The sequence below is a fragment of the Narcine bancroftii genome, chromosome 10 (genome assembly GCF_036971445.1).
Source record: "Narcine bancroftii isolate sNarBan1 chromosome 10, sNarBan1.hap1, whole genome shotgun sequence".
Taxonomy (NCBI): domain Eukaryota; kingdom Metazoa; phylum Chordata; class Chondrichthyes; order Torpediniformes; family Narcinidae; genus Narcine; species Narcine bancroftii.
This window is the reverse complement of record NC_091478.1, coordinates 91,154,196-91,166,851: the sequence shown is the minus strand read 5'-3', so window position 1 is coordinate 91,166,851 and position 12,656 is coordinate 91,154,196. Positions and strand designations below refer to the sequence as shown.

The window sequence follows — 12,656 nt, the reverse complement described above, 5'->3', positions numbered from 1 at the left end:
TTTCCCCGGTAGGGTGTGGAGGATAGAGACAAATACTAAACGTCATTAATACAGTACATCTGGACAGTGGCTTGGATGCAGAAGGGAAATCTGAGTACAACAGCTAAAGTTGTCCTTGCATAACAGAGGTTATAATTGTCAGAAAATGCAATCTTGTTTCAAGCGATACATGTCAACTATGATTTGCATCTTGTTGGCAGCTGTCATGCAAGTCCCATAATGTTCAGGGAGTGGGAAATGACATAGACCAACTACTTCTACAGCTCCTTATGGATTTTCTGAGGTAATAGGTTAAAATATTTCCAGAACTCAATCCAAGCTGCTCGGTTGTTATAGTTACTGAATGATATAGTCTTTAAAGCAACAGTCACTGCCTTCAGAGCAATTTGCATGAATTAAATGAACTTAATTCTCCTATTAGTGAAGCAAAACATGAATAGTTAATAATAACGCAGTAAATATTAGCCATGTTTTTTTAGAATTGACACTTTGCCAGGAGATGTTGTCTTTTGTTATCGTCATTTACATAGTTTAAATCAGTATAAATTAATCATTTTTTTTTAAATATGAAAAAATATAAATGAATAGGATACATATGCTATATAGAGTACATGAAACAGCACAGGAACAGGCTCTTCACCCCACAGAATTTTGAGCTGCTAACTGAGGCCAATGTATTCATTTCCAGATCTATGAATTCAGATGGAATAATAGAATTTTACAAAATAGAACACAACAGCTCAGTAGAAGCCCTTCGGCCCTCGATGTTGTGCCATCCTATATGTACCAAAGTAAACCCTCCTCATCTCATAACCCTCTATTTTTCTTTCATCTGTGTGCCATTCCAAGAGTCTTAAATGCCCCTAATGTTCCAGGCTCCACAACCATCCCTGGCAAGACGTTCCAGGTACCCATAACTCCGTGTGTTTATATAAAAAAAAAAGAAAACTACCCTTGATGTCTCCCCAAAACTCTCCTTCCTTCTCTTTGTACAGATGTCCTCTGGTGCTTGCTACTTCTGCACTGGGGAAAAGATGCTGGCTGTCTACCTTATCTATGCCTCTCATCATCTTGTAGACCTCTATTAAGTCTCCTCTCATCCTTCTTCGCTCCAAAGAGAAAAATTCTAGCTCTGCTAACCTTCCCTCATAAGACATATTTTCCAATCCAGGCTACATCCTTGGAAATCTCTACACCCTCTCCAAAGTTTTCACATCCTTCCTGTAATGAGGTGAATACAATATTCTAACTGTGTTCTCACTTGAGATTTAGAGAGCTGCAATATCTCCTCACGACTCCTAAACTGAATCCCCTGACTAATGAAGCCCAGTATATCTAGCCTTCTTAACTATGCTATCAACCTGTGCAGCAGCCTTGAGAGATCTATGGATTTGGACCCCAAGGGTCCCTCTGTTCTTCCTCATCTTAAATATCCTACCATTAACCATATAGAACATAGAATGCTACAGCACAGTACAGACCCTTTGACCCTCGATGTTATGCCAAACCACATATTCCTTTTTAAAAAAAAAAGTACTAAATTCTCCCTACCCCGGAACCCTCTATTTTTCTTCTATCCACGTGCCTGTTTCTCTAAATGCCCTGACTGTTTCAGCAACACTACCATTCCTGGCAAGACATTCCAGGTACCCAAAACTCTCTGCGTATATACATATGTGTGTGTGTATATATATGTGTGTGTGTGAGTGTGTGTGTGTGTGTGTGTGTGTGTGTGTATATATATATATATTAAAAAAAATATATATATATATAAAATATATATATATATATAAAAAAAAATATATATATATATATATATTATATATATATATATATAAAATATATATATATATAAAAAAAAATATATATATATATATATATATATATATAAAAAAAACTAGCCCTGATGTCTCCCCTAAGCTTCCATCCCTTGACTTTGTACATGTGTCCTCTGGTGTTTGCTATTCCTGCCCTGGGAAACAGGCACTGGCTATCCACCTTACCTGTTCCTCTCACAATCTTGTAGACAACTAAGAAGTTTCCTTTCCTATTTCTACAATCTAAAGAGAAAAGTCATAACTCTGCTAACCTTGCCTAAAAAGATTTATTTTCCAATCCTGGCAACATCTTGGTAAATCTCCTCTGCACCCTCTCCATAGCTTCCACATCCTTCCTAAAATGATGTGACCAGAACTGAACACAATACTCCAATGTGGTTTCAACAGAGATTTATAGAGTTTCAACATGACTGTATGCTCTTGAACTTAATCTCCCTATTAGTGAAGCAAAGCAACCCAAAGGCCTTAAGTATCCTGTCATCCTGTGTGGCAACCTTTAGGGAAATATGAATTTGGTCCCTCTATTCATTCATATGTTCCCTCTAAGATTCTTAAGTAACTGACTATTAACTGTACTCAGCCTTCTGGTTTATCCTTACAAAATGCATCACCTCACACCTATCCAGATTGAACTCCATCTGTCACTTACCTGCCCAACTCTGCAACCTTTCTATATCCTCTTGTAACCTTCGACAACCTTCAGCTCCATCTACAACTCGTCCAACCTTCGTATCATGCGTAAACTTACTGACCTATCTTTCTGCCTCTTCATCCAGGTGATTTATAAAAATCCCAAAGACCAGGGATCTCAGAATAGATCCCTGCGGCACTCCACGAGTCACCAATATCCAGGCAGAATACTTTTCTTCCACTACTACTATCTGCTTTCTACCTGCAAGCCATTGCTATCCACACAAATATGAGGGGGATAGACAGAGTAAATGTAGATAAGCTTTTTTCCAATAAGTGAGATGCACACTAGAAGAAATGGGTTAAAATACTCTGCCATAGAACCATTCGTAGAAAACTACAGCACATAAACAGGCCCTTCAGCCCTTCTAATCTGTGAAGAACCAATTTTTTGCCTAGTCCCACTAACCTGTACCCAGTCCATAACCCTCCATACCTCTCCCATCCATGTCAAAATTCTTCTTAAATGTTAAAATTGAGCCTGCATTCACCACCTTAGCAGATAGCTCATTCCATACTCCCACCATTCTCTGTGTGAAGAAGTTCCCCCTAAACTTTTCCCCTTCCACTCTTAAAATATGTCCTCTGGTTTATATCTCACCTGCCTCAATGGAAAAAAAACACCTATCTGCATTTACTTTGTTTTTCCCCCTCATAATTTTAAATATCTCTTTCAAATCTCCCCTCATTCTTCAACTCTCCAGGGAATAAAGTCCTAACCTTGTTAACCTTCCCTGTCACTCAGTTCCTGAAGTCCTAGTAAATCTTCTCTGCACCCTTTCTCTCCTATTGATATCATTCCAGTAGTTAGATGACCAAAATGCCACTTAATACTCCAAATTTGGTCACACCAATGTCTTATACAACTTTTCCATAAAATCCCAACTCCTATACTCAATACTTTGATTCACGAAGGCTGATATGCCAAAAGCTCTCTTTACAAACCTATCCACATGTGATGCCATTTTCAGGGAATTATGTATCTGTATTAACAGATCCCTCTGTTCTACTGGACTCCTCTGTGCCCTACCATTTACCCTGCTTGTCCTTCCTTGGTTTGTCCTTCCAAAATGCAGCACCTCACACTTGTCTGCATGAAATTCTATCTGCCATTTTTCAGCCCATTTTTCCAGCTGGTCCAGATCCCTCTGCATGCTTTGAAAACCGTCTTAACCGTCCACAACGCCTCCAATCTTTGTGTCATATGCAAACTTGCTGATCCAATTTACCACATCATCATCCAGATAATTGATATAGACAACAAACAACAATGGTTCCAGCACTGATTCCTGAGGCACACCTCTAGTCACAGGCCTCCAGTCTAAGAAGCAATCATCCATTACTACTCTCTGGCTTCTCCCATCCAGCCATTGTTGAATCCACTTCACCACTTTACCATGCATACTGAGCATCTGAACCTTCCTGACTAACCTCCTATGTAGACAACATCCACAACCTTTCCTTTGTCAACTTCCCCAGTAATCTCGAAAAACTACAACAGATTAGTTAACCACGATCTACCTCGCTCAAAGCCATGTTGAGTATAATTAATTTGTTTCTGGCTATATAAATAATTATATATCCGATCTCTTAGAACACCTTCCAATAATCTATCTACTACTGACATCAGGCCCACAGGCCTATAATTTCCAGGGTTACTTTTGGAGCCTTTTTTAAACAATTGAAATATGTGAGCTACTCTCCAAACCTCCACCACACCTGTGGCTAAGGTTCCATGGATTTCATGATTTTTTGGATTGAATATCTCATGGGGGACTTCAGATGCCTTATTGAAATCCATATACACCATACATATCATATCATATCAGTTTAGGGTACTGCCCAACCTTCATCAATTTCTTTTGTTACCTTCTCAAAAAATATAATTAGGCTTGTGAGGCATGACCTCCTCCTCACAAAGCCATGCTGACTATACCTGAGAAGACTTTACTCTCTAATGGGTCATAAATTCTGATCTTAAGAATCCTCTCCAAAAGTTTGCCAACCACTGATGTAAGATTCACTTGTCTATAATTCCCAGGATTCTCCCTGTTACTCTTTTTTAAACAAGGGGATGGCATTTACCATTTTCCAATCCTCCAGCACCTCATTTGTAGCCAAGGAGGTTGCAAAGATCATTGCCAGAGCCCCAGCAATTTTTTTTAACTTCCCTGACCATAGCAACCTGGGATTTATCTTGTCTGGTCCTGGGGACATATCAATCAAAGTGTTTTTTTTAAAAAATCCACCACTTCTTCTTTCTTAATCTCAGTACTATCCAGCATATAAAATTGTTCTAATTGTGACCTCATCTTGATCAAGGTCCTTTTTTTCTAGTGAATACTGAAGCAAAGTATTCATTTAGGATCTCCCCAATCTCCTCCAACTCCAGGCATGTTGCCTCCGTTATCCCTAAGCAGACCTGCTTTCTCTCTTGATATCCTTCTGTTCTCATGTATGCGTAGAATATATTTTCCTTAAACTTATTTGCCAAGTCCTTCTTGTATCCCCTTCTAGCTCTCCTAAGTCCTTTCTTAAGTTCCTTCATGGCTACCATATAATTCTCATGAGCCCTTCTTGTGTTTTACTTCCTTAATCTAATGTATGCTTCCTTCTTCCTCTTAACTTGCTGCCTCACCTGTTTTGACAACTACATTTCCCTTTTACTACCATCTTTTTCCCTGCCTCAGTGGGACAAACCTATCCAGAACCTGGCGCAACTGTTCTTGTTACATCCTCCATATTACTTCTGTGCTTTCTCCTGAGAGCATCTTTCCCCAATTTCCTGTCCTTAATTCCTGTCCATTTTTTTGTAATTAGCCTTTCCCAATTAAACGCTACCAGAGTGGGACATGTTTGGCTCATTGTGTCAGGGACAATATTTCTAAAGAGCTATCGAACTAGTCGTTTTAATACCTTTTTCTTTCTCTGGATTTATTCTTTACCAAATGTGCACCTAATTCAGTAATCACCATAGAATCTACTTAGTCTTTTCTTGCTATGCAATTAAGTCAACATGGCTCACAATGTAAAAGAATGCTTTCTGGTTCTTTTTGAGAGTTACCTAAAATCTGTCCTTTGGTTATTAAGCCTCCTGTAGATGCTGAAAGCTTCTCCTCATTTATTTTTTTCAAAATACTTGATTTATTCAGACACTTCTTTTTTTTGCCATTCCAAAATTATCCATGACTGCTTGCCTGCTTTTTTTTTCTCTCCTGCTGCCTGTCTTTTAAGAGCCCTCAGCTCCCATAACAAGTGCAAAGAGCCCAAAGCCATTTTACCAATTAAGAAGTGGTTTTCCTCTGCTGTTTTCATTTCTTTCTTCTAGATCTGCAACCACACTTCTCCCTAGCTCCAATCTCAAACTTTTAATAATACTCACTTCTTTCCTATCTCCCTTAAAGCTTCTGGAAACTAATTTTGTTGAAGATGCCCATCTGCTTCTTCACACAATCCCCACTTCTGTGTTGCCCTTTCACCTTCTCTTCTAGCCTCAACAGTTGATATCGTTGAGTATTCTCTGTCTTGTACTGTAGTCTTTTTAAAATCAAATGATATCATTTCTCTCATAAGGAGAAGAAACCTTTTAGCCTTTTTCATTCTTGTAAACTTCTATCTCAAACCATATTACTTCCTCCAAAGTCATTTAATGTAATTACAATCTCCCAAATATGTAAGTATTTTGCCTGAAATTAATTGTTTTTAATTATTCCATTCAAGTTTCTGCCTCAATCCCAGGAATACAATGGCTCTGATTACAATCACTAATGACATGCAATGAGATTCTACAAAAGTAATCCATCCTCCTTTTAGATCTTCCTGCAGACTTTGATACCTGCATCACTCCATCAATATCTTTCTATTGATTTCCATGGGTTTGGATTATATTTGCCAGATTCCACTTTTGACTTCAGTTATACCCAGACAATTACCAGTAATAGCTTTTATTCCTACACATGCAGCATTATCTCTAGTGTTCCCTAAGGATTTATTCCTTGCTGTCTCCTTTTGTTCATCTGTACTTTTATCTTTGGCAAATTCATCAAAAAACACATTTCTTTCATGTGTGCTAATATCAGCAATGTCACCATTTTCTCCTGCTATGTCTTGTCACAAACTCCGATCTTAAGCCACACACTTTACCCCTTTTCCATACAGCGTCTTTAAGTAGAGCAGTTTAATTCAAGTTTATTATATTTTTATGAATCATTGAGTTTAAGATTTCAATTCTATGCTATTGTAAGACTGCCTAATTTTATCTCTATAATTCATTTGCATCATGCTGCAAATTTCTCTTCTACTTGAGAAATTTTCAGCTGTTCCTTTGTCATCTCTAGACTTGAACAGTTCCAAACTGCTTCTGCCTGCTCTCCTTTCTCCGCGTTTGCAAACTTGGGATTATCAATAACCTGTTCCAGAGCTCAGCAGCCTGTATTCACACAGCTTGCTGACCTACATCCTCTTCCAGTTAAAATATGTCTCAAATTTAAAATTCCGATTCTAGTTTTGAAATATCTTCTCTTCGCATGTCTGCCAGCTCCTCCAGATTTCTATACATTTATGGCATTTGTATCATCTAGTTCTGATCTATGAATATCCCAATATTGAAAAGTTTCAACATTGATAGCTGTGCTTTTAGTTTGTTTATTGTCAAGTATATCAAAAATCTTATAGATAGTACTGAAGTTCAGAGATGCAGAGAATGATCTCTTGTCACAGAGCAAAGGCAACAATAATTTTACAATTTTGGGGTTCATTCAGGAGTCTGATAACAGTGGGAAAGAAACTTCCCATATATCTCATGTTATATGATCTCACACCTGGTTGGGTGTCTTTTTTTTTGTTAGATAATGTCACTGTAAAACAAATTTAACATTTATCTTCATTATGGTGCATTTTTAATTTGTTATAATCTTGCCACTATCTTAACTGATCTAAGGAAAATTAATCCAACTCTAATCTCACACAAATAAGGAACTTCCTCCATAACATCATTCAAGTATTTTCTGGACCACATCCAAGTTCTTTATGCCTTTCCTACTTCTTTACGAAAAACTTGGCTCATTATTCCAGTTGAGGCATAACCAGTGATTTATAGTTTTACTATAGCATTTTGCTTTTCCATTCTGCTCCTAGAAAGTCATTAATTCTTTCAGATAAATTTTCAAAAGCCAAAGGGTTTTTGAGTTCAATAAATGCAGATATAGAAAATAAAAAGACAGAAATAACAAATTGTAGCAGAGCGCGACCCGGTACACAAAATGGCTGATGAACGTGGCAACCATGCAGACCCTGCGGGGGCCAACATCCTTTGTACCAGGTACCTTTGTACCTGCATGGTGGGAAACAGTGAGTAATGGCGGGAACCCTGCCTTTCTTTCTTTTTCAATCTTTTTATTATTATTATAATTTATAAACACATACAGTTCAAAGAGATATAAAAAAAATACATAGTAAGTAATGAATTAATACAGAGATATTAAACAATAATATTACAGAATAAAAATATATCATAAAAAAAATTTTTTTGATCAGTTTAGGGTGTGAACTATCTCTTAAAAAAAGATATAATTAATAACAATATATGAAAAAAAGAGGAAAAAAAAACCCAAAAAAGAAGAAAAAACAAATCTGAATTAAAAAAAACTTTAAAAAAAACTTTTTAAAAAAAACCTACAGATATAGCTAAACCACGCCGATCACTCCGATCTCATCTTACAGCCCAATTATCATACATAATCATAGAAAGAAAACAGAGCCAGATCAACTCACCACAAATGAAAATATTGAATAAATGGTCGCCAGGTTAACTCAAACTTAGAAGGGGATTCATAGACAGAGTTTCTAATTTTCTCTAAATTTAAACATAGTATAGTTTGGGTAAACCATTGGAAAACAGTGGAAGGATTTACCTCTTTCCAATTTAATAGTATAGATCTTCTAGCCATTAGTGTAAGAAAAGCAATCATACGATCCGCAGGAAGAGATAAATAAGTCAAATCTATCATAGGTAATCCAAAAATTGCAGTAATGGGATGTGGTTGTAAATCAATATTCAAAACAGTAGATATAATGGAAAAAATTTCCTTCCAATAATTCTGTAAAGAGGGACAGGACCAAAACATATGTGTAAGGGAAGCTATTTCCAATTGACATTTATCACATATAGGATCGATATGAGAATAAAAGCGATGGAGTTTATCTTTAGACATATGAGCTCTATGAACAACTTTAAACTGTATTAGTGAATGTTTTGCGCATAGAGAAGAAGAGTTTACCAGTCGCAGAATTTTATTCCAATTTTCATTAGAAATATGAAGGTTGAGTTCTCTTTCCCAATCATTTTTAAACTTTTCAAAAGTCCCAGAATTTATTTTTGTAATTATATTATATAATTTAGATATCACACCTTTTGGAGGGAATTTTGAATATAGTATATCCTCTAAAACAGTCGTAGTCTCCCGATTGGGAAAAGAGGGTAAAGTCGAAACTAAGAAACTCCTAATCTGCAAGTATCGAAAGAAATGAGATCAAGGTAAATCATATTTCATGGATAATTGTTCAAATGACATGAAAGAGTTATCCAAGAATAAATCCGAAAAGCATGTTATACCTTTAACTTTCCAGAGTAAATAAGCTTGATCAATTAGAGAGGGATGAAAAAGGAAATTTAGTACAATAGGAGTTTCCAAGATAAAATGACTTAGGCCAAAAAATCTCCGGAATTGAAACCATATACGTAGTGTATGTTTAGCCATTGGATTATCAATTTGTTTATATAATTTGGAGAGCAGCTCCCAAAATAGAGCTAATTGAAAAATTTTGTATCGGTTTAATTTCTAAATTTACCCATTGGGGATTTAGAGATAATTCTGAATAATTCAACCAATACCTTAAGTAACTAATATTAATTGCCCAGTAATAAATTCTAAAGTTGGGTAATGCCAACCCTCCCTCTAGTTTAGATTTCTGTAAATATTTTTTCCCCAATCTAGGATTCTTGTTTTGCCAGATATACGAGGACAATTTAGAATCGACCTTATCAAAAAAAGATTTAGGAACAAAAATAGGTATAGCTTGGAATATATATAAAAATTTAGGTAAGATCATCATCTTAATAGCATTAATTCGGCCTATCATGGATAGGGATAATGGTGACCAATTGGTAAGTAAACTGCCGATCAGGTCCAATAGAGGGAAAAAATTAGTCCTAAACAAATCTTTATGTTTTTTAGTAATCTTAATCCCTAAATATATAAAATGGTCTCTAGCTATTTTAAAAGGTAAACTATCATAAATAGGGACCCATCCATTAAAAGGGAATAATTCACTTTTATTTAAATTCAGTTTATATCCCGAAAAATTACTAAATTGGGCTAATAAAGATAAAACTGCAGGAATAGAATTTTCAGGATTGGAAATATATAACAATAAATCATCTGCATATAGTGATACTTTATGAATATCCCTGCAACGAATAATACCAGTAATATTGGGTGCTTCTCTGATAGCAATTGCCAAAGGTTCTAAAGCTAAGTTAAATAATAAAGGGCTAAGGGGGCACCCTTGCCCGGTGCCCCGAAATAATCGAAAATATGGCGATCTTTGGGTATTAGTAAAAACCGAGGCAACTGGGGAATTATAAAGAAGTTTAATCCAAGATATAAATATCGGACTAAAATTAAATTTTTCAAGAACTGTAAATAAATAAGGCCATTCTACTCTATCGAAGGCCTTCTCAGCATCTAGTGAAATAACACATTCTGAAGACTTATGTGAAGGAGTGTAAATAATAATCATCAATCTTCTAATATTAAAGGAGGAATAACGATTTTTAATGAATCCAGTCTGGTCTTCAGAGATAATGTATGGTAATATCTTCTCTAGCCTTGTCGCTAGAATTTTAGAGAAGATCTTAGAATGAACCCTGCCTAATCAGAGATTGGCACTACTGTGATGTCACTCCCAATGTCAGCAGCGAGGAGAGAATATAAGCAGAGAGGCCAGTGCAATAAATCAGTCTTCGACTTCGACTCCAAGACTTTCAAGCCAGAGTGACGTCGATTCAGCCACGTCCGTACTGACATTGTAGGGCCACTGCCGGTCTCCCATGGGGCGAGATATTTCCTCACCATGATTGACCACTCCACAGAGTGGGCGGAGGTAGTTCTGCTGGCTGATAAAATCACCGAGACCTCCGCCAGGGCTCTAATTAACTCCTGGGTGTTGAGGTTCAGAGTCCTGGAGCATATAACCACCTATAGAGGTACACCAGTGGTTTTCAAACTGCCCCTAAACTCACATTCCACCTTAAGTAATCCCTACGCCATAAGTGCTCTGTGATTGGTAAGGGATTGCTTAAGGTGGTATATGAGTGGAAGAAAAAGGTTTGAAAACCACTGTTTTGATCGTACATAATTGACTCGTTATATCCACGATTCATAACTCCAAAGGAAATGGGCCAATGACAATTTTTCTCAGCAAAATATTTCAGTTACAATTGGGTATAGAGCAGTGTTTCTTAACCTTCCCTTCCCATTCATATACCACATTAAGCAATTCCTTATTAATCACAGAGTGCTTATGGCATAGGGATTGCTTAAGATGGAATGTGAGTTTAGTGGGGCAGTTTGAAAACAGTGAGGTACACAGTTAGCTTCGGGACTCTGGGCAACTCTGGCCAATTTGCTGGAAACCCAGCTCCACCAAACCACTGCTTACCACCCTCAGGCCAACGGATTGGTGGAGCGGTTCCACAGGCACCTAAAGGTGGCTTTGATGGCTCGACTCAAGAGGCTGAACTGGGCAGATGAGTTACTTTGTGTCCTCCTGGGGATTCACACGGTGCCAAAAGAGGACTTCAACGCCTCAGCAGCCAAGATGGTATGCTGCGCACCGGTGGTGATACTGGGGGAGTTCTTGGCCGCTACCGAGGACCCAGAGGACTAATTGACTAAGCTTAGGAAAAAACTGGGCATTCTAGCTCCTCTGTAGCCTCCGCTGCACAGCCAGGCCAAAACCTACGTCCTCAAAGACTTAGAGACCTGTGAGTAAGTTTTTGTTCATAGAAGGGCACACCGAACACCTCTGCAAATGGCCATATGAGTGGCCATATAAAGTAATCAAGATATCAGTGGTAAGGAAGAGACTTTCACTATTGACTGTCTCAAGCCAGTACACCTGAGCATTAGCCAACCGATCTCTCGCAGTCCCTGCAACGTAAAGCTAGGCCATTGAAAGCAGCGAACAGCACTCCAATTTCCAGTTTGGGGGCGGGGGTATAGTCATGTAGCGCCCACTAACCGGGATGCGAGCTGGTAAACAAAATGGCCGACAAATGCGGCGATCCAGTAGACCCTGTGGGGGCTAATGACCTTGGTCCTAGGTGACCACCCACACAGCGGGAAACAGTGAGCAAAGGCGGGAATGCCGCCCAATCGGAGATCGGCGCTGTCGTGATGTCACAGCAGCGAGGAGAGAATGTAAGCAGAGCTGCCAGAGCAATAAATCAGCCTTTGAATTTGACTCCTCGTGTGTGTGTCTTCTTTCCATACTTCACGGAAGCACACACTACAAAATGTGAATAAAAACATTAATCGGGTCATATTTGAGTACTATTAGTGTTTTGTGGTGAGTTGGGGCATAGGACTAGATTAACTATTGATTTACTTAAAGTGGGATGGAATTAGTACTGGCAGATGAATAATAAGAGATGGGAACCAGTATATTGCCAGTTTAAATGAGGATCAGAAATTTAGAAGAGCATAAAACATTATAGCACAGAAAATAGGCACTTTGACCTTCCAAAGTGTGCCAAACTATTTTTCTGCCTAGTCACACTGACCTGCACCCATTCCTTAGTCCTCCATACCCCTCACATCCATGAACCTGTCTAAATTTTACTCTGTGTGAAGAAATTCCCCTAATGTTCCTCCTGAACATTTTCCCTTTCATCCTTAACTCACGTCCTTTGGTTTTTATCTCTCATAATCTCAGTGGAAAAAGCTTACTTGTATTTACTCTATCTATATCCCTCATATTTTTGTTGACCTCTATCAAATCTCCCCTCATTCTTTTACGCTCCAAGAAATAAAGTCCTAACTTGTTTAACCTTTCCCTATAACTCAG

At 37.8% G+C, this 12,656-nt stretch overlaps 1 protein-coding gene across 5 annotated transcripts in view; it reads left to right on the top strand.

Annotated features, from left to right (window-relative positions):
* The window catches only part of cep89 (centrosomal protein 89), a 105,681-nt gene that overhangs the window by 82,598 nt on the left and 10,427 nt on the right, over positions 1–12,656 (top strand). Inside the window, exon 20 of one of the 5 annotated variants that reach the window (XM_069901803.1) lies at positions 201–283. The exons of 3 other annotated variants lie outside the window; for them this stretch is intronic. In XM_069901803.1, coding sequence (XP_069757904.1) covers positions 201–246 — 46 coding nt within the window. In that variant the 3' untranslated portion in view covers positions 247–283. Of the gene's footprint in view, positions 1–12; positions 173–200; positions 284–12,656 lie in introns of those variants that run through there. One more of the 5 variants, XM_069901804.1, reaches the window with a different exon arrangement.